General features: G+C 42.4%; 1 protein-coding gene across 1 annotated transcript in view; it reads left to right on the top strand.

Annotated features, from left to right (window-relative positions):
* Positions 1-21921, top strand: part of SPATA17 (spermatogenesis associated 17) — an 85179-nt gene extending 63258 nt beyond the window's left edge. Inside the window, exons 10-11 of the mRNA XM_045817746.1 lie at positions 18226-18308; positions 21803-21921. Of these exons, the coding sequence (XP_045673702.1) occupies positions 18226-18306 (81 nt within the window). The 3' untranslated portion in view covers positions 18307-18308; positions 21803-21921. The remainder of the gene's footprint in view (positions 1-18225; positions 18309-21802) is intronic.
* Positions 21922-23341: the final 1420 nt, after the last annotated feature.

Genomic DNA, 23341 nt, shown 5'->3' with positions numbered 1-23341 from the left:
TAACTTATGAATGAAATAAATATGTGCAATGATGTGTCCACAATTTTCAGTAGATTACATCGGACCATACGTATTAACAGCCTTCAATTTGCATTTGAGTCTAAAATATTACATTTGAGTTTTCAGCCAGGGCTGAAAGTGAAATTTCTGAGTCAGGGCTTTCAAGGTTACTTTTAGGTGTCAAGTTGACTAGGATATGGTATCAGAATTAATGGTAGTTTATTGTAGAAGCCTGGCCGTAAATTTGAAGAGATGCAACTTAATACTAGAAGTGTTCCCTGGCTGGCGTAGCTCAGTGGATTGAGCGCGGGCTGTGAACCAAAGCATCGCAGGTTCGATTCCCAGCCAGGGCATATGCCTGGGTTGCAGGCCACGGCCCCCAGCAACCGCACATTCATGTTTCTCTCTCTCTCTCTATCTCCCTCCCTTCCCTCTCTAAAAATAAATAAATAAAATCTTTAAAAAAAGAGAAGTGTTAAGAATACAAGCACAAGATGAGGCAAATGTAGGTTAATGGTTGTTCGTATGGAAAATAACACATTAATAAATAGATAATAACACAAAAATAAACTCTGCTTTGCATACTCATAACTGCAAACCCACTGTCGCCCTGCCCTGTCACATGAAAACTTGAATCAGCTGTGATGGAGTGAGAAAGGAGGAAGTTCCCTGATCCCTCCTCTGTCTCACATGGGCAAACCGGGTTTGTGGTGTGACACTATGCACTGAGATTGGGAAAAGAAGAGGGTCAGAATGTGGGGGGCAATTGTAGGGAAGAGCTCCTGAGTCCAGTTTGGACATGTCTGAGTGTGAGATGGCTTTGATTCACATGAGCAGAGGAGTCAAATTGGCAGCTGAATATTCAGATCTGTTGCCTGGAACAGCAGTCCTGACCAGAGTATATTTGGTTCATAAAGAATTTGGTGCCTTGGAATTCTAAATAATACTCACTGAAACCATGACAGTGAATGAACTACCCATGAGTGAAAACATAGACTAGGAAGAGAGGGGAGACTAGGAAGAGAGGGGAGCTAGAATTTTTGAAGAAGGCTAACACTTCATGACCACTTGGAATAGGATGAGCCCATAAAATAGATGGATACACGGGAGAAAACCAAGAGAATGTGCTCATTGGAGAAGCTGGGGAAAGATAATGCAACACAGAGAAGGGGGTGATGAGCCATGGCAAACGACGCTGCAAAGGTAAATGAGATGAGGTCTGCGAAGGTCCCTGCGATGGAGCAAGATGAAAGTCATTGGTCACTTAGCGAGAGCTGATTCAGTGACAACATGGGCGACTGAGCCAGACTGGAGTAGATGGAAGAGAAGTAGATGGAAGAAAGAGAAGAAAGAGGAGAAGGGAATGTATCGAGTGTAGATAAGAATTTGAATAAGTTTGGCTGTGGTCAGGAGAAGAGGGGTTGAGAGGGCAATGCCCGTAGGGAGATATAGGACAAGGTTGATTATTTTGAATGGAAGAAGTTTTTGTTTGTTTGCCCTTCTTCTTGTCTTAAAATGTTTCATTGTGGGTTTTTATCCCATGGGACTTCATATATGGGAAGCCTCTGAAATCTGATCTAAAGTGCATGTTTTCACAGAAGGGTTTTGGTTTGACATCCAAACATACGTATATGAGTACGTAGTTAGGAGCTTGTAGGAAATACTTTTTTAATTTAACTTATTTATATTTTTACTCTTCTCCACTCAAGCTGCCCCCGAGAATGGGATGGGTGCATATGTTCAGGTCTCTATAGTCGAATCCCTTACTTGTTCTAGTTCACTTGCTGAGAACGTTACTTTTCAGGAGTGCTGGTGTTTCAACCCCCGTTACAGTTGCGGGTGTTTACTCATTGACCACGTGCATCTCACACCCAGGCACCGGGCTCCAGAGCTACGTTCTCGGGGTGCTATATTTTAATCACTTACAATGATATCCTAAATCTCCCGTACTCCCTGTACCTACCATTTAAAATTCATTGTCAGCCCCATTTTCAGGTAGTGACATTATAATAAAAGTGATTTAGAAAGTAATCATATGTCACATTAATAAATTGACCAAGTTCAAGGTCATCAAAAGATTAATTACTTTATTTATTTAAATTTATTTTCATACTACAGTTTACTTTAATATTATAAAAATTAAATATGAACATTTAAATGTTAAACATCTAACTTGTATTACTTTTAGCAAAAATATGGAAAAGCTTGCCATCAAATTTTAATTGATATACAGCACTTTATATCCCTTTGTACCATTCCATTGAATTTCTATCAGAATATAAAAACAGTCCTTTAAAAATTATTTTTGGTAAATTTCTAAGTTGGTACTTAAAACTTTTTAAGACTCTATCAAAAAGGCAAAGACAACCATAAAAAATAAGGGACGAGTCAGCACTTCTCTGCGTTTGGCATTGCCTCCTTACTTCCTGTCAGTCCCATGACGTGCTCCGAGAAGTACCCATAATCCCACTCGTCTGTGCACACCTGGGGCTGGCTTCCTGCTTGAGAACTCATCTGAAGAAATTGTCCCACTGTGAAAATTAGCATTGTGGGTCTTAACATACTTAAATGGATATCTTCCAAATTATGCCTAAATGCAATATCTTCTCTTAAAGACATTCTTTAGAGTTATTTAACTAAACATTGATGTTCATCTTACTAAGATGCTAGAAGCCCTATTACCAGATGGATTTTGAGAAGCTACAATTTGTAATTTCTGTTATATAAATGGCAAATTTATAATCATGTTAATAACTCTGGATTGATTTACAAGTTACTTTTCATGTGGCTGCTACAAGATTATAAACTGTAAGGAAAATTTTAAAAGCTTCTAGCATGTTAAAAGTTTAACAAATATGAAGTATCATAACTAAACACTGATATCTTGATCTAGGCAGCAACTGACTTTATGGACATTGATTAAACACTATAAAGGTACAAAAGTAGTCAAAATATTTCACAGCGTTGGCTGTGAGGATACAAATATTGACCTTACTTTCTTATTAAATCTATTCCAAGAGCTATTTGCAATGAGTTTGCTCACCACAATCAGAATATGTAATAAAATCTAATTTTCCTCCTCTGTAATTCCTCAGTTGAAAAATGTGGTCCCTTGATGATGATCTAGGGCTTTGAAGAATAAATGGATTTTAAAGAGAAAATTAGACGGTACTTATTAGGCTGTCTAACTAGCAATGCATTGTCATTTGTCTGCTGTATTACAGATCTCTTGCTTCACCTACCTTCTTCATCTGATCATATAACTTGCCTGCAAGCAGCATTGGAGGTAAAAAAAAAAAAAAAAGGTTGCTGTGTTACTCCTTCGATTGATTTCCTTGCTTATTCCAGAGACAGCTCACGCTGATTACACTCACCACAGAACTCATCTCCTCCCTGACACCTAGGATCTCCTTTCTATCCACAGAGCCACTCCCTCACGCCAAATACTGGGAGGCAGACTGGTGTCCTCCCCACTTTCCTTTGGAAAGCTAATACGACCCCCTCTCCCAAGTGAAGTTATGTATGGCTGGCACATGTAGTGTTTAAAAAAATTAAAAGCCAATATAAAAATTACATCCTAGTCCAAAATTAAATTTTCTTAGGGTACATAAAATAGAATTTCTGCGTATTCAGTGTTTTATTATTTTAGCGATATATTCTTTCTGAGTATGTTTCATTATGAATCTCATGATGTGTCGTTGGAGGACGAGTCTCAAAGCATGTCTGCTAAATTTCCTCATAGCTCGCCAACATGATGCCACGTGTCAGGATGGCATTCACTGTAGCAGTGATGGAAGAACAGATAGCATCTGCCATTTCCTTTTTTCCTTCACTTTCATGTCGTTGTACCGTTTAAGAAAATCACTTTCATTTTATTGGTCAGCATCTTCCGTAGGAGTTCATTCAATTGTTAAAACCTAGACACCATTAAAAGAAGGTGAAGGCATTTTAAAAGGAATAAGTGGAATTTGAAACTATTCCTGTTTGGAGCTGAGGCTTTGCTTACTTTTTCTCCCTGTGATGTTTGAGGCACGGCATATTGTTTTCCTAATTGAATGCAGAAATCATTTGTCATTTTCATGTTGACATTTAATATACATAAATAATGTCCAAAGGGTAGAAGCAATCTAATCTGCAAGTATGAACATACTTTGTAGTTCTAATAGCATAATTAAGAAAGTGCAAAATAGGATATATAAAATGTACGCTCAGTTTGGAAAGTAAGTTTTCATATTCAGGGCTAGAATGACCTAAGTTTCAAAGTATAGGAAAAAATCTAAAGATAGCCTACAAAAATAAAAGATGATAGGATACATTAGATGTATTTTTAGCTAACATATATATTTATTTCTTTCTGCCCCCAAATAGTACTGATAAAATTTTTCATGCTTTAACTTTCTCTCATCTTACTGATCTGTAATAGATGTAAATGCTGATAATAAAAACAAAAGGCCTGAAGTTGCATGATTTTTATCGATTGGGAGTTGTCCAAATACCAGATGTTAAGTATTTGGTAGTCTGTGAAGAAGCATCTCAGAATATAGCTCATGTATTAATATAAAGTTGTCACTTAGTGGCATTAAAATAGTCATTGATTTTTGATGACATGCTAATATGAAGTCCACTTTCAAGAAAGCTTCTTTCTACTACAGGGTACGACATAGCTTAAATACTGGCTCAGTAAAGTCTATTATTCCAAAACAAAGAAAAGAAAGTTCTTTTTGAGCTTTTCTTCTTTCCAATATGTATTTTTAAATTTCTGGTAAATAAATTTGTGTCACTTTTATCATTATTCTATACCATGACCACCTAGGAGGACAGCATATTTGTTTTTATTTGTAAACTTTATCCTCCAAAAGCTAGTTGCTTTTAGACCACATTAACTGAAGTACATCTGCCCACTGCTTGTACTGAAGGTTCGTCTATCCTTGCCCCGCTGAGCTCACCAGTCCCTTTCTGCCCGAGGATGAACTCACTCCCACACACAGGAAAGCGTTGCTGGAGGAAGTGGAAAGCGGAAATGTACATTGACATTTGCATACCAAAGTGATGTCTGCACGGCGCTTGTTTTCTCCGTGGGAGTACAGCTAATGAAAGCAACGTAAGACAACAGCTCCATGACAAGTGCATGTTGCAGGGCTGAGGGCTTGGACTTTTGGACGGAGACCTGTCCGCCCTGCGGACTCACGGGGTCCCTGGTGTAAGTCAGGTCGCCACCTTTCTCCCACTTAGCCCTGGGGTCCTGTGTGCCTTTGCCAACCTCATTTCTTGTACTTATTTTCCGTGGGAAATTTGATTTAAAATGCAGAGCGGCAAAGTGGGTTTTCAGTTCAGATCAGGAGACTACTGTTTTTCTTCAGAAATAATGTTAACACTTCCAATTACTAACTTGATACCTTTTTGACATCTGACTCCTCGGAGAATCTAGTTGACAATATGGATCGTCTCTGCAGAAAAAAATAGGGCGAATATACAAATGCAAAACAACATTTGCATGTCACCAGTTTTATTTTATTGGAAAATAATTTCCTTCAGAGGTGAATTTCACAATCTTTTCAAATTTTTTACAATTATTACTCTGAAGTGTTTGCTTTATAAAAATGTAGAAATGAATTCAAACTCTGCAAGTAAATGAATTAAATGTATAAAACTAAACTTCAATGAAAGCACTACCAGAGTTGCAAATGTTGGGATAGCCTTTTAACACAGCAGTGCACCTGCCTTTGGCATTGATCTGACTACAACTATTTGTTCTAGTGGCAGCAAATGTGAAAAATATCAAGTTACCCAGATATGTAGTGTCAAATGGAATTAGAACCTCAATGGCTTGTTTTGTCAGATAGCAAAGGTTGGAGGAAGGGAATATAAAAGCTCTCTACAAATCTCCAGATTGAACTCATATCATTTTATTTCTTTGTCCCCAAACCACGGTGGTTATGTGTTTTGGAGTCTGCATTAATGATACAGTCTGTGACAGCAGAGACTTGTAAATCCACCTATCGTATTCAGGACATGGAAGCAGGAGCAAACTGCAGCAGGGATTTCTGCCTCTACAGAAATACACAAACTGTCATTTTCCACTTCAGCCCGCAAAAGCACTTCCTCCAGAATTAGAGAGTTGGTTTAATTATCTTCCTCTAATCGTATTTTCCAGAATAAGAGCCTGTTCAAAAGGATTCCTGACTTTTCAACAGCATGCATAATATAGTTATAGTGCATTGAATAATAACAATAAAATGCTAAAGTAATCCACTCTGTGAAGGAACTCCTTATTGTATTGTTATAACCGTGGTATACACTTTCTCTCAAGTATTTTGAAACTTCTGCTGAAAGTTGACTCCTTATCTTCAGGATTTTCATTTCATATTCTGCCCTCATTTTCTCGCAAGAATTTTCTGCAAAGGCTCTGGCCCCGAGTCTGACCACTACACAGGAGTACGCACTTCTCCATTCAGGGGTCTGGGGCAGCATCTCTGGCAGGAATTCACGCTAATTTAGAAAGAAACGATCGAGATGGTACGTGAAACTCTTTCCACCAAACAGCAGCACCAGATGTGTTCCCAAAGATTGCAGACACTCTACCTAGTTGTGAAGTTCTGAGACTTTCCTTCCAATGGAAGTTATGCTCAACAAAAAACTGAAACATTTAGAGGGCAGGAAAACAACATACACTGTTTCCAAAAGGGGCTCAAAAATAGGAGCGTCTCTATCACGACATTAGCAGGAACAAACCAGACCAAACCCATGAGCTGGCCCCTTGCTCTCTGTTCCGTCCTGGGGTATACGCTGGAGGGAAATGTTTGTTCCGCCATTTACTCAATAACAGGCTAGAAAATGCCAAGTACTGGGGACAGAATAAAGGGTTTCTTCCATTTTATTCTTCTGTTCTAAGTCACAGGTCAACCTCCACATTTATTTTCATAGCACATGACTTCCCCCGTAGGGTATGTGGCTTCTTCTATTTGCATTATGAGATATTTCCAGGCACAGGTCCTTGAAGAGGGCAAACCAGACTTTGATGCATTTCCAGCCTTCTCAAATCAGCCACTTCTGCTGACAAAGAGCCACATTCTCCCCAGTACTTCCACAAAGGACCGAAGTTCTCCAGCTGCATTTGCTTTATGTCTTCACCGGTGAAATCTTTATTGCTCAAGAAGTTATTTATTTCATAATATACATCTCGAGGTTTTCCTTCTTTGTATTACAGTATTAAGATGAATGCTTCAACACAAGTTTGAATATTATGTAGAACTACTTTGTGTCTCTCGTCCACTGCTTAATAATCAAATCAAGGATGAATGGTGGAGATGGAGAATTAGGGAGAAAAAATCTCACCCAATGAGAAATGATCTCTGTAGTATTTTTGAATGGCAAATGACAGACTCAAGGGAGAGCAGATTCTGTGCCTTTTGTATGGCTGTTTAGACCTACTAAATACAGATGTTTCAGTTCTGTGCATAGTTCTTGAAGTTTTAGGAAAAAGCAATTTGATGAGAAGATCAAAAACAGCAACGTGGCCCAGGTCACCACAGACTTACCAGAGGATTACCTGTGGTCAGTATGCCAAGTTAATTATGTGTGTATCTTCGGCATTTGTAATATTAAACTTACTCACTAACTGTGCCTCCCAGTTACTAAGCAGTCAGAACGGGCCGTACCCCTGGGCTTCCGGCTGGGATGTACACTACCCATCTGGCTGCCCGAACGTGGGGGATGGTGAGGAGGGTGCTTAGGGCAGCGGTTGTTGACCGAGAGAGATGGAAATAATGAAGGCATTTCCAGGTGTTCGTAACCGACGTGGCCATGCGGATGCGTGCTGGCTCCATGTCAGCGAGGATCGATCCGCGTGGACCTTCTTTCCGTCACACTCACGCACGCCACAGTGGTGCCGCGTCCCCGGCCTTATGTGCCGCTGGTTTCAGCCTCCGTGCTGCGCACGGCCTGCTGAGTTCGCAAATCTTATTATCTTCACCGATTGTTGGGATTCTTACAGTTATTTCCATTTCACCAGCATCCCATTTATTAAGAGAGAAGGACTCCGGCCCTTGGTCGCAGCGGGTTGATTCGGTTGCTAGTGCATCAGTTCACACGTGTCCGCTTGCGCTGGGTGCCAGCCACAGAATTCCAGGATTGCTCTGTCCACCCAGGGGCAGAAAACGGCTCCCGAGGAAGCAAGCTCGGTGCTCTCTGGATGTGTGTGTGTGTGTGTGTGTGTGTGTGTGTGGTTCTGTGCGACAGTCGTGTAGCCGCTGAGCTGTGGCTTCTCTCGGCTGAGATGGGCTGGGTGAGGTGCCCGCTGGACTCCGAAGACTTCGCACAAAAAAATAAAGGAACACGGTCATACTTTTTATTCGTGACACACTACACGGACAATAAACGACCCTTACTGGGTCAAAATAGTTAATAAGCTTACAATTACTTTCTCCTGTTTCTCGTTACTGTTTCCAATACGACTGCTAGAAAATTAAAATCTCATGTGGGCCCACATTGTACTGTTCCCATTGGCCCGCGCAGCTCTCGATGACCCGTGGCCCCGTTGTCTGAGAACGAAAGGACTTGACTTTGACGGCACCCACGGAATATTGCCCTCCGGAAGCTCAGACAAGCACTTTCCTCTGATGTTCATGTTTGTTGACGTTAAAGTATTTTTCTAATACATAGTGAATTCGAAGATACCACCGGATTCTTCAGCTATGGCTCCTCCCTCCACACACCACTAAATTACTCCTTCCTATTTACTCATTCCAGGTCAATTCAAGAAAAAAAAATGTTTAACATACTAAAGTTTTGGCTTAACAATAATCTTAATGCAAAATAAACAACAATAAAGCCACGGGTATTAAAAGTTGAGAGAGTTGTGAAATTTTTAATGACACTGTCTGTAGGTATTTACTATTGATTTTGCATAAGCTTAGCCTTTAGCCAAAGGCCTAAAAGAAATCTCTCTTGTTCTGAGAAAACTAAGTAAAAGTCCCTTTTCTATCACCCCCTTTGATTAGATTTCGTGAATTTATATTGTGGGAAATCAAAGCATAGCCCCGTAATCCAGGCTCAAGACTGCATTGCTATATTTATAAATACAGGTGAAATTCACGTAGCTCCATAGATGGGCTAAAACACGTGTTCGTGCAATGTCCATCAACATGTGTGAAAGCTGCCACAATCACGGAGATACACGAAACCGCTCTCCTGCTCATGTTCGTAGTTAAAGGAGGAAGCTACGACCTGAGGCGCTGCCCAGGAACCAAACTTGCCGGTGTTTTCGAAGCCGTTTGAAGATTCTGATACAAATAAACAGGCGTGAGTCTTGGGCCCCGGAGACAGGAAGAGAAACCCACCCCGAGAGTTCTGGGCATCAAAAGCGACGCTGTGCTGCAGCGTGGGGCTGCTGAACCGCGTGGTGCTGGGGCGCCCACGTCTTCCTCGGGATGCGCGGAGGATCGCGCGCACAGCCCGAGAGAGAGACGGTCCCTGCCCGGCCTCCCGTCAGCAGTAATTAATCTTTTCGTTCGCAGAGGCTGGAAAAGCCTCTCGCCGGCCTCTTCTCAAGTCTGAGGGCCCTTGTTTTTTTCGATGTTTGCATTCGGAGGAAAATTGTCCCCACCAGTTCTAACAAATTGAAACACCGGGCTAATTATGGCAGCTAATGAAGTGTGCGGAATGGTCACAGCTTGTCGTGAAACTGTTCCTTCGGTTTGGATTAGAGTTTCATCAATCACTTTTTTAAACTGATCCAGAATTGCTCCTGCCCGGTCCTTGGCATTTGTAATGCTGTTTCTGTACTTGGTTTTTCCCCTAAAGCTTAAGCTGTTTTTTTTTTTTTTTTTTTTTGAAATACTACAGTCTCAGGGCAGGACTTGCAACCTCCAGTTTATTTTTTTTAAAAGTATTACTATTAGTGATATCAGCTGATCAAGTGGTAGAAAGCTAATAAAAGGACCGCCCAAATGAAACACGATGCACTGTTTCAATCCTGCTAAAGGCAGCGGCAAAGCCTACCCTTGTATAACAGCGTTCTATTTCAAATGCAGGTACGACGCAACATAGGGTAGCCACGGCTGGCGCGTGGTGACTGAAATCCCAGCTAGGTTTCTGTGAAATAAATACAGAGACAGTACTTGATTGTGTTAGAGGAAGGCAGCTCTCCATTTATCGTTCAACATCGTTTTATAAAACGCTACATTTTGCATTGAGCCAAACATCCGGAAATAGTAAGGCCAGAGTTCTGCATGTTCCCCATTAAGGCTTTTTACCTCATCTCAAAAAGGGGCTATGTCATTGTGCAGGCCGGACTGCAATTTCTCAGTAAGTCTTATTTCCGAGGGCAAGAGTTCATCCGCGGCTATCGAGCACCCAGCCACAGCGCGCAGAGCAGCGCCTCGGTTTCTCAGACAATTCAGTGGAATGGGCGTTCGGTCCCACTTGCCTGGCCTGTGCCCTCTGACGTCAGAACAAGCCCGGTTCACTTGCCCTGGGTTCCTGGTTCCCCAGCGCTAAGACCTGGGGGAAGAGAGGAACGTGTGCCCCCCTAGGCTGCCGACGCCTCTGGGTGATGGCCGTTCCTAGGGCGTGGGGGCCCTGCGTGCGCGGTCCCTGCAGAACGCCTAGTCTCAGCGTGGCTTCTGCAGCGCAACCATTCCGTGTTTTCCACCCGTTATCCCGAACTCTCCAGAAGAGGTAGGAATTTCTCTTGAAAAAATAATGACCGAAAAGTAAAGCCAACCTGAATGCTGGTGAGAAAGTAAAGAGTAAGGAAGGAGGTGGCCGTAACTCTGTGCGGGGTGCCTACGGGCGGTGTTGGGACGGTGCCGGACCCACTGGGGGTAGCACGCGGTCAGTGATGCGAATGTCCAACCACTCCGCTGCGCCCCTGAAACTAACACAATACTGAATGCCATCTGTAATCGAAAAATAAAAAGAAGTTTAAGTAAGGAAGGAGGAATTTCAGAGCAAGTTACTCACCCTGAGGATCTTCCGCTAGTTGAAAACTTCGGAAGACCTGCTGGTGTAACCAAGCACCAGGTCCATTTGTGAGAAGGAACCCAGTTCCGCCCACGAAGATGTAGATGTTACGAATTGTTACTTGCAATCTTCCTCCCACGTTTGAAGCCAACTCTCCCATGGGCTGTCGATGGTAGAGATGAGAGAGTGTTTTTCCTAGGGCTCTAAATATAAGAATTTCTTGGAAGAGAATATTCTTCCTGTACACTAATTAACTAGCCCCCGTGATGGATAAGAGCTTAATGGAACATTGCGTGAGGTTAATATCCACTAAATCACATTAACAGTTTTGAAAATTTGGATAAGCCCTGACCGTGTAGTTGGAGAGCAGACAAAACTAATTGAAATACCTTTGTCATTAATTTCCAAGCTCTTGGAAACTAATGGGTTTCTAAAAATATCATTAATGATGACTAACACCTGTATTATAATCTGTATTAGCTAAACATGTGTCAACATAAGAGATATAGAAAGTATTACACATTAATATCCTAAACTACATTGCTAAATAATGTTTGCATAAAAGAATCTACAACTCATAATTATTTCAGTCTAGCATATTAATATTTCATTTGGGATAAAGTAGAGTTTTAATGTGGCTTTTCAACATGAAATGATTCCTCTTTTTCTTTCCTTAAGTGAAGATCTACTTGTCAAAATTTTACTTAGTAACATTGAATGAAATTGAGACCATTCTGGCTATTATCTGATAAAAAGAAACTGAATTACCTATGCAAGGTTTTTATTTGTTTAGAACACTTTTAATCGATCAAGTTTACTTCAGAGATGTTCTCTGTTAATCATTTTTATTAACCTTCAAATTGCAAACAGATATAAGGAATGCTACTACACAGTAAATACTTTTACTCTGTGTGTGTCAGAGACAAATCCGAACTGCTTAGAACTTCCTACTTTTATACTAGTTTTATTCTTTCTTGAATTGAATTTGTTTTATATTCCTTATAAAAAAGAGCTTATTAAATAGAATAGTAAATGAAGCAACATTATAGGAGTGGTTAACCTACTTAACAGGTCAAAGTTTCACAAGTATTTTTAAGTATTAATTACTTAATGTAATTCATTTACTAAGCATATAACATTTTCATGGTTTAGTTTCAAAGTACAATTCAAAAAGAGATATCAACTAATTATATTATACATTGGTGATGGTAAGACATACTTGTTTTTTACTTTGTTTCTGTTAAATTCTTATCTGTAGAACAAAAGGGGTGTAAGTTAAGACTATATACACAGTTGATTTTAACTTTATTCAAGAGTTATTTTTTCCTTTATTGTGTGACTGTGCCTAACAGAATTTCAAAGACCATAATAATTTTACTTCTCTAATTTTTATATCTTCTTAATCTTTAAATAAGTTTATATGTTCAAAAATAATGAATAATGTATTAAACATTGATTGAGATTAAATTGTATACATCCATCTTCTTGAATTTAACAACCTTTAATTTATAAAGTTTATATAAACTAGGAGTTATATTTAAATGTTCTGCGATAAATTGTGCTCTTAGTGGCAACAACAAATAAACATTTCTTAATATTTTGAATACTAAAGTATTTTACCTACACGTTTTTGAGTTCAGACTCAGTAAAGTTCAAGGGCATCCATGTATGAAATAACTTGTGAGAAAATCCCCATTGCTTTCTTAATTTGATTTAGTTGGGAAAAGGACATGAGTTCAGAGAAATAGATCATCATGTTTAGTAATTTTGGTTCAAATATAGACATTAAGTACTGTACCTCGACTAGTAAATGTATATGTAATTTTCTCAAAGCTTGTAAAGGGAGTTGGCATTATAAAATACATTAATTTTTGTTGACTATCTTACCTGCATTTTTAGATGTTTTAGTATGTAGATTTGCTTATGGGGTACATTGTTTAGACATGTAAAATGTCAAAAAGGAAATGAAAATGGAAAAAAATTCACAAACGAGAAATGACATATTTAGGTATTTTATAGAAGTGTTAAAAATGAGCCATCAGTTACTGGGAGGAATGCAGTGAATAAAAGTGTCCAGGTAGAAAGGAAACTTACCCTTTGCGACTGCACGGATGGACCTGGAGAGCGTGATGCTCAGGGAAGTCAGCCCGTCGAGAAAGACAAGTACCGTATGACGTCACTTATACGTGGACTCTACTAAACAGACTGACCTAACAAGCAAAACTACGTTGCTGAATAATGTTTGCATAAAACAATCTACAACTCATAAGTATTTCAGTCTAGCGTATTCATATTACATTCAGGATAAAGTAGAGTTTTAATGTGGCTTTTCATAGACTCAGATAAAGAGCAGGAAGACAGTTAAGTGGGGGGAGGATAAGGGGTGGAGGGATTGAGCAAAAAGGAAAAAGAACTCATGGACTCGGACAATAGTGTGATGATGGCGGGGGGATCATCATACTGTTGATGTATATATAAGGGAACTAAATAGTAATGGAGAAAATACAATAAAAAGAAATTAATCGTTTACAGAAAAAGAAAGGAAACTTAAATCTAAGAGGAATAGCAAACACTGTGGTGCACTAATCGTTTCTTTTTTACTTACTTTTTATCAAGTAAAACACACGCATAGCTAAAGTAGGTTCGTGGATTGGCAATGCTAAGTGCGCACTCGGGAGCCACCTCTCCCTTCTCTCAGATAAGGCCCTGCTGTGCAGGGACCCCGTGGTCTCTCATCTTCTGGTTCAGCTCCGCAGCTGCGCGTGCTGGGCTTTGGCAGGAAGAGCAGGATAGGACGGCATCGGGTCTGCCGCGGTACCCTCAGCTGGCTCGCCGCACAAATTGGGGCGCGGACTCGCCTCCGTCTCTTGGTTTTACTGAACATGTGGTTCCATAGATGTTTATAACCCTCTCTGTGTCGGGGGTAGACATTTCTGAGAGGATAAGGCAGGGAGTTACTTGCTCTGCCGTCCTAAAACTAGAAGTCTTCCCAATGAATAGTTTTCAAATACAGGTCTATGCACAATAACTTTTCTAAAGAGGGTTTTGAAATAATAATGGTATTTCAAAAAAAAAAACAACATAACATCCAGAGCATTTTATCCATTCTCAAGTCTATCTGACGGTGGCTGATGGTGGCAGATGGTGGCTCCGGTAAGCACCGAAGGCTGGAACCCTACCCCCAGGAGCCAGATCCTCCAGTGGGGAGTTGGTACCTGTAAGGGAATCACTGATACAGAGCAGAACTGGACCGGGCTGGGAGAAGGGAAACTTGGGTACCAGAGGCATCAGGGCAGAGAGGCATCCTGCACATCTGGAGAGAGAAGCAGGTCCAGGAGGAGGCAGCTTTCTTACGTGAGACATCATGTTTGGGAAGGATTCGCACCTAGGAGGAACTTAATACATTTTTGCTGAGAGTAATTACTCCTGTTCAGCTTTGGTGCTTTGACATTTTTCTTTCCACTTCTGTTCACAGTTAATATTCTTTTCCTCAGTTCAGTGTATCAGCAGCAATCAGTTTCACTTATTCTTGTGTTAGTTTTCCTGAGCAGAATGAACAAAATCATTTCTACAGAGGAAATTCACCATTCAATGACAGTTACTGATATATCCTATAATTACAAAAAAAAAAAAACCCTTCCTGTGAGGATTCCATCATGTTAATGATGCATGTATATTATTAAGAATTATAAACATTGAGTAATAAAGCTTCAAGTTCACACGTTCCCAGATGTTATTTTGAGGCTACTAGATTAGCAATTTTTCAAAAACATAAGCAGTAATTAGAAATCTTTCATAATTCCTTTCAGAAACAGCGTTTGATTTTAATTCTTTCACCTAAAAAAAAACTTGTAAGAAAACACTTGTCAGAACTATTGACATTCTTATAGCTTGACAAAAATTAAGCATAATTAAAATGAAATATTTGTTGCATAAATTAAACTGCAATTAATATGTTTTCTGCCAGCACTTGAAGGATACGATTAAAATGGTGTCGTTAGCAGGCTCCCTGCTGCGAGACTAATTTCTTGATTTTTATACCAAACATTATCATACATATTTTCACAGCGAAGAAATAAACCAACAAGTAGAAAACAGCGTTTGATGAAAATGATAGACTACAGGGGAAACACAGACTTTCAGGAAGGCAGCCGATATTACTGTTTATTATAAGGTCTGATGACTAGTCCATTCCAAGGGTAAGATTCACCCTTTCAAAGCCATTAAAATACGTAGAAAATTGTCCTTCACTTTAGTTAGCTATGCCTTTTAAATCATCCAGGGTTTCGCTCCAGGATCTTTGCTTCTTCAGGCGGTAATTAGAAAGAGAACAAGACCTGGAATGTCAAGGCCTCCCTTCCAGCCAACCAAGAAATGATAATACACCCCGTCACAAAACTTTAGACGTAGACGGTTGGGAGAAGAGTGGAGGACACGTGGGTTGCGTCAGTGCCTCTGTTAGAGGAAGCTCGCTCTTTCTCCCAGGATCCTTCAGTTGCTGAAAGCAAGCCCAGCCTGCACAAGGCTGGTCTCTGCTGTCTGAACGAGAAAAGCCTCGCGGCTGCCGCTCGCCCAGAGCAATGCCACAGGTGGTGGACCTTTTTTCTGGCTCATCATGTTTTGACGTTAGATACCGTTTGTGGTACCAGTGAAAGAACAGACAACCACTGTTAACACTCCTCTTTCTTTCTCCAAATGTCTCTCTCGGGCCATGCTGCTTAAAGGGTGCAAAATCCCTGGTAGGAATGAGAGATTATGGGGTAGACCTCATCACTCGCTGAACCTCCTCCTCCTCGGCCGGGGTGGTGTCCCTGCACGTGTGTGGTGACCATGACATCAGGGTGTGACGGTGCCTGTTGAAGAGGTGGGATGAATGGAGCTCTACTCACGGACAGCAAGGCCACTGTGGCCCACCCATGCTCCCTGCAGAGGAGGGATGATGCTTCTTGCTTGATGCTTCCCTGTGTCCTTAAGGCAAGAGCCAAATGCACTAACAGGTTCCAGTTGTAGGAAGAGGTTTGCCTCCAAATTTTTCAGAGCAGATAAATCAATCATTTAGGGGGTAAATTTGTGGGGTTTTACTACTTGAAGTGGCATGAGAGGTTCAATGATAAAGCTGTTGACTGTAGTTACGGTTGTAGTTTGCATGGTGACAACCCCTCCTGAGTTAAGTCAGTGCCCACATCACGTCACAGCAGCCCCTCCTGACCACCTGGTTGGAAATTGCAAGCCTTTTCCCCGATTCCTCAGCCCTTCCCCTCTACCCTGCCTTATTCTTCTTCATAACACTTACTATTGTTGGACATTCATTTGCTTCTTGTCTGTCTCTGCTCACTGGTAATTTAACTTCCATGAAGACAGTTTTTGCCTAAATTATTTATTGCTGTATCCCAAAACAGTGCTTGGCATAAGCAGGCACTCAATTGATACTTTCAGGAAGGAAGGGAGGGAGGAGGGGAGGGAGGGAGGGAGAGAGGAAGGAAGATTAAAACCCAATTCTTTAAAATGCAGAAAGAAATTAAACATGATAATTCCCAATGATAACATGAAAATTTAGGTTTAGTATAGGGTTATGAGAATTCTATTTATTAAAGCTTCATGTATACTTTATCTTCTTTTAGAGAAACCTATGTTTCATAAAGTGAAAATTTCTAGTCATTATCTGTACCTAGTCAGTGTTCACGAAGAGCTATTTACTACCCGCCCTGCAAAGAGTAGCAAACAGTATCTTGAATCTGTCAGTTCATCTCATGTACCCATGTTCTCACTCGTTCGTCCGTCTGTTCTGTGTTGCTTGTGCCCTAAGAGGCGGTGCCTGCTCTAATCTGGCAGAATGTCCAAGCTTATGCAGCAGAAGGGCGCGATCTCTCTCGACCCTGCTGTGGGTGCGCCGCTGACTCGCGTGTTCGCAGTAGTCCATCTTCTGTGTCGTCACTACGAGCACGGACTGAGTGCCTGCTGAGCACCGCTCCTAGGGGAACTGTAGGCTTGGGTTCCTGCAAACTGCTGGTCTGCTGATCAACACATAACATCGTTTTGTACATGTTGGTGTTTGAAGACCCTTTATTTAATACGTGTCATTGGTTACCATGGAACTTGTTGTTGACAGCACGTTAACTCCTGCCCAGAGGAAGCCTGTCTAACACGTGCACGTTCTTTAGGAGGCATGTGGGGGCCTCCTTCTGTTTGAGACACAGGCAGACAGCACTTCAGTGCTGTGCTCGGGGCCCGAGTTAAACAGTGAAACTGCCAACTCGGAGAACTCAAGTGTGAAAAATGTTAGGTATCTCGGCTAGCTAGGGCCGAGAAAGCAGGCCTTACAGGCTGGAAATGTGTGTGTCAGGTGACCCAATTTTTTGCCACTGTCCTCATATCTATAAATGACCGTGCAAGCTCTGTGAGTATTGATTTGGAGATGCAAGTACATTGGAGCAAGTAGGTGAACTTGCACATGGGAAATCTGAGTAATGAGGGTCACTGGTAACATCTCTATGTCTAGATCTGTTCCTTCGATATTTCTCTGTGTCTAGTCCCCCTTTTATTACGGCAACAAGACCTAAACACCGCACTACGATGAGTCTACTGTCTGGCCTGCTACTTCCCATCCACGCCTTTGCAGCCAAGGCTGTGAGGATGGAGGAGGAGCAGGAACTGAGTAAGAGAAAGACAGACGAATCTAGTCAGAAGAAAGATATATAAAAATGTAAAGAAAATCAATAGAAAGTCGTGTATAACTTTAGAATTTAGATGCACCCACACTGAATAAAAATGGGACTATGTATACCGAAGCCTTAAATAACCAGACACACACCGCAGCTACCACCCCAGAGTAATCTCACACGGAGGGGCCAGTGGCCCAGGAAACGTGCTTGTCGTCACTTTGATTGGGGCGTGAAAGCTGCATTCCAGCTCCAAGAGCCTCACAAAGACTCCTAAGCTGCCCCAAGGAGGGCATATAACCCAAGTGGATTATTTCTGTTTGTCTGGACCGGCTCGCAGCAGACCGGAGGGCTCTGGTATCAGAGGCTCTGGCTGGATTCAGAATTACCCTCCTCAGCGTTCTGTCTGCATGAGGTTATTTTTCAGAAAAGCAGCCCCCAGCCCCTCATTTAAAAAGTGGCACCGCAGGCCGGTCGTGCGGGAGTTTCTCCCGAGCTCATCAGCAGCCCCCCCTCCCCCCGAAGGCACAGCGGCCTGTCTCCCGGGTGGGAGGCCAATTGTACACGAAGATGATTACCACGTCTTTGCTCTTTTCCCTTCTAGGATTTCCAAACCGTCTTACCATCATTTGATCTCTTCTCCACGTATGGAAAATCGTATTCAAAAGCTGGACAAATTTTATAAAGGTATGCATTTTTGCTAAGTACTTCACAAAGTATTTTAGGTAACAAAAACATCAAATGGGATTGACTTGACTTATTTTAAAAGCCGTGTTACAATATCAACGCATCACAAAACCAGACGCTTCTTTCCCTCTAGTCTAGTTGAGAGTCACGGGTTTTGTTTTTCAAATCTCCTAAATGGACTCAAGGATATGTTAAGTAGAACTAACAAAAATCCGAAGTACCTTGTCTTCACGTTAATTCATATAAGAAATCAATAGTTTACACAATGCAATGAAAAAATATTGATGGTGTCTAAAAGCTAAAACATTTCTCAATACTGCATTGATACAGGTAGGTTACAATACTATTTTCAAAAGAGGTATTATTTGAAGTCCCAGGTGTCTCTATGGAATTCCAAATACACAGTGCCTGGGGTCTCTGATCACCAAAGTTTACAGTATAGAGAAGAAAAAAAGACCTACGTTAAAATTCAAAACCACAGAATAAGCTCTCACTGAGTTCTGGATGTAATTGCAAAGGTGTTTAAAAGTAGAGGCGTGGTTCCAATCCGAGTGAGACTTCGGGGAAGTACTCCGGCATTTTCAGCCAGATCAGAGGAGGGGTGGGATGGGAACGGCCGGCCGGAAGACTGCGGCTGAGGAAAGGGGGCAGAAATGAGGAATCAGGCCCGTGAGGATCGTATCCCTCCACCCCCAGAGCCAAGGGCGCGCTCTGGGGGCTGGGAAGGCGGAAGAGGGTGAAGCAGCGTCTGTTCCTTAGATTCAGCCTCAGCGTCTCCTGTCCCTCGCCTGTGACTCTGAATACATGGGTGCCAAAGTCACTGTGTTGAATGCAGACCCCACTGTCTACCTTCCAGCGACTGCAAAGGAGTGCAGGGAGGGAAACGTGAAACATCCCTACATGCCGCCAAGTGGAATTGCGGTTTCAGAGGTTTATGAAGTATCGGTACCCACTGGGTACCACGGAGCGGTATTTCTCACTCCGAATGCAACCGTCTGAGTAAAATCCTTCCTATTTGTGTGTGACTTCGATTTTTAATTCAAAGGTATATTCTGTTTGTAATGCAGAATATATTGAAAACAAATTATACTCCATAATACAAGATGAGGCAAATGTAGGTTTACTGTTGTCCATATTGAAAATAATATAATTAATATTATTAATTATATAGAGTTTAATTACACAGAGTAATCTCTGTGTTTTACATATTCACAACTGTAACCCCATTTTGCCCCACCCTGTGTATGCTGAGTTAAATAAATAATGAGACATAGATCCTTAATTTGAAAAAAAAATAATGTATTTCTAAGGAGAGAAGGCAAGGACCTGTGTAGTTTAATTCCATTCAAATATCTGTACATGTGTGTACACACACACGTTATATAGTGTGTTCGCTTTTATAAAAAACACTTGCATGAACTTCTGTGTTACGTATGTATACATACATTTGCACATTGCAAAAATTTGAGTGGTAGTTATCACTGGGTAGTAAGATTATAAAAACCTTTCTGGGAGATATGTCTTTGTATCCTTATTTTTTGAAATTTTTACGTAATCAGACAAAAGCAGAGTGATAAAACAAAATACCCCAACAGGAATTACTTGCTCTTCTCTACCAATTATGAAAACAGCTTGACTTTATTCTAGTCAATCATAATAATTTACAGACAATTATCTTCTTTTCCAAAGACAAAATAATCACTTGCTAAATTATTTATAAGGAAGACAAGGATGAGTAACAAATGTTTCGCATTACTTTTAATTAAAAAGAGTGCCCCGTGAGCAAACACAAATCCGGGATGGAAATTTTTTTTTTTTTTTAATGCTCAGTAACTCTGCTTTTGGATTTTAACTATTTTTGCGAACTGAAAACATTATCAAAATGTCACGCCCTCGTCTCGGAAAGGAAGCGATGGTCTCGTGTTTAATTTTGGTAAGTGAAGGGTGGCAGCGTTCGCTGAAGCTCTCCTGTTAAGATTGCATCTCACCAAATGTGACAAAGTGCCTCCGCTCTTCGGAAGGAAGGCCAGGACGGGTCCAGGAGCACCGCCGTGTTGACGGAAGCTTCCGCGGGCATTTTTAGAGCTATCTGTTTGATTGCTTCGGCTTCGCGGCAGTCCATCACTTGACGATAATTCACCCACGCCGCGTTTTCCCATCAGTCTGATTAGAAACAGTGACGCCTTTATCAGATTAATCTTTCTTCCCTTCCGCGTGTCCCTGTTTAGGATAAACAGAGCCCGCATCTACCCATTTGATTAATCCACTAAGGTTCCAGCTGCTGAAAGTGCTCGGAATGGATTCGATTTTAAACACACACATATTTTAAAATCTGCCCTCTGACTAGGACAGCCGGACTCCTTTTCATTGTTTAAATGTTTCTGCATAACTCGTCACTTGTGTAGCCTTGGCCGGTTTCCCATCGGCAGCTAGGCCTGAATCACAGTGCAGTGCGTCCTGTCTCGCTGCTTTGCCATCTCTCGCTCCCTTCATGCTTCCAGACAGGCTCCTTCAAGCGGGGCGGGGGAGGGGAATTAGCAGGGGCGGGGAGGCCACGGGTTAGTCCGCATGGGTGTGAGCTCTCCTGCCTTCTGTGCTGTTCAATTTTCCCAAATCCTTCTTTGCAGTGGGCTTTGGTCCAGGTTCTCTTTCTGCTGAAACGTGGTGCAATTTTGAGTACAGATGAGATGCGTTTTGATTATATCATTTGTTTTGCGTGAACAGTAATGTACTTTCTTCCTTCTTCATAAGAGTTTGGTATATGGACGGCTGGAATAGCTGAGGGGAAGATTAAAATGAGAAAGTAAGTTCCGTTAGCACTTGAATTGGGAGAGGGATGAAATTCCATCGTCTTTTTTTTAGGGGAAACAAGGTCTCGGCGACTGCGTGAGGGAAGAAGAGGGATCTCAGGAAAGAGTCGCAGTCAGGCAAAGGAGCCGACATACATGTGCTCGCAGGGGGTTGCATTTCTAACCCAACAAGAAAACTTGTTCAGCGTGGCAGCGAGGCTGGCGCTATGTGAATTTATAATTCTTTCAATCTGGTGCGAGTGAATTGGCAGGAGACCAACCAGGCAAACAGCAGAAACCACAGGTCAAGCTACCTGTCCTTAGTACCTTTCTCTCGGTGAAACTGCCGGCTGCATGAAGAGGACCTAACGGCCCCGGGGCCTGGGGAAAGATGCCCGGTCCCAGTGTCTCTCCCGGACTCAGGCCACTGGCTGGACACCGTGTGTCCATGCACCCGCACACGCGTCGTTCATCAGGACCCGCAGGGGTGTGGACAGCTCAGGGATGGGTTGGGTGGGGGAGGGGTGGTTCCGGTAGGGCCAGAACAGGGGTCAGATGGGGCGCGCCCCCCCCAAGACTTTCTTCTGAGCTAACTCTAAAGGAGGCTGGTTTGAGAACTCTCTGTTCTTGGGCTGTTTTTCTTTTCTCATTTTAGTGTCTGGTCTTTCGAAAATATCTTCTCTCACTTTACTGTTTTGTTTTTAGAAAATAAAAGAAGACAAAATGTAAAAATGAGGTTAAGGTGTGAAGTGATTATGGAGTAGAAGACCCCTGCCTGGCTGAGCAACCAAGATACCAGTGTCTCAGCCTCTGAAGCCCCTCCCCTCCCTCTCTCTGCCTCTCCTCCTTCCCTCTCTCTCCTCTCTCTCTGCTCTCTCTGCTCTCTCCTCTCTCTCTCCTCTCTCTCTCTCCCTCCTCTCCCCTCTCCTCTCTCCCTCCCTCTCTCTACTCTCTTCCCTCTCTCCTCTCTCTCCCCCCCCACTCTCTCCACTCCCCTCCTCTCCCCTCTCCTGTCTCTCCACTCTCCTCCTCTCCCCTCTCCTCTCTCTCCCTCTCTCTGCTCTCTCCTCTCTCTCCCCTCTCCTCCCTCCCTCCCTCCCTCTCTCTACTCTCTTCCCTCTCTCCTCTCTCTCTCCCCCTCCCTCTCTCCTCTCTCCCCCTCCCCCTCTCTCCTCTGTTCAAAGAAGAAATGGGCACAATCTGTGGTTCATTCAAAAACTCTACAGTTCTAAAAGGAAAATACACATGAAGATCCTATAGAAAATACACTTAAACCATACTTCTTATGATTCAATAAACTATAATATTTTACGGACGGCTAGTTTCATATCGTGTGTGAGTAGTGGATTTTTTTTACCTCTGAGAACAGCTGTCACCACCGCGGCCCCCGGCGACCTAAAGTGCATACAAACGGTTCCCCCAAAGTGGCTCCATTCTGACCCCACCATCCTAGTCGCGCACGGTGAGGCCAGTGCTGGGTACAAAGCTGAGGACAGCCAGCGCATAGGCATGGATGGTTTGAAGTACGAATGGTGCGGAGCTTTGTCCCAAGAGCAGCAGCAACTCATCAGACCAACTGGAACCCCCCTCGGGACACTGAACTGGAGACACCCAGACGTGGGCCAGTGGGTGCGGGAGCAGGAACACGGGCGCTCTCAAGTGGGGAAGACGGGCCCAGGGCTCTGCTGCAGGGCGCGGGGAGGTGGCCCGGTGGCCAGGCTGGCACCTCGCTCAGTGTGTTCGCTTAGAAGTGGTTTCGGAAGGAAAAACAAGCCTGTGACGGATTTGACTGGGCAGTTCTAGAGCGTGCCCGTTGCGTGACAGTGAGCGATTTCCAGGGGTTTTGTTGATGCTGGGTAAATATTTGATAATTCTGACCTTAGCATAAACTTGTAAGACAATGATCTGGAATTACAGTCTGAACACAGCCCACTGCAAAGCTACAGGCCCGGTTCTGTGATTCCATCTATAGTCATGCCCTTGTCAATCTGAACTAGAACATCTAAAAAACTGTTTGACGTGCCCTGACCAGTGTGGCTCAGCTGGTTGGGCATCATTCTGCAAAGCGACAGGTCACCAGTTCGATTCCCAGTCAGGGCACAGGCCTGAGTTGCAGGTTCTGCCCCCGGCTGGGGCACGTGTGGAAAGGCAACTGATGGATGTTTCTCTCCCTGTCTTCCTCCCTCCCTTCCCTGCTCTCTGCAAATAAATAAATAAAGTCCTTCTAAAAACTGTCTGATATAA

This window comes from Phyllostomus hastatus, unplaced genomic scaffold (genome assembly GCF_019186645.2).
Source record: "Phyllostomus hastatus isolate PE091 unplaced genomic scaffold, TTU_PhHast_1.1 phas_contig_148, whole genome shotgun sequence".
Classification (NCBI taxonomy): Eukaryota; Metazoa; Chordata; class Mammalia; order Chiroptera; family Phyllostomidae; genus Phyllostomus; species Phyllostomus hastatus.
The sequence above is the reverse complement of the archived record's forward strand: the minus strand, read 5'-3'. Positions and strand labels throughout refer to the sequence as shown.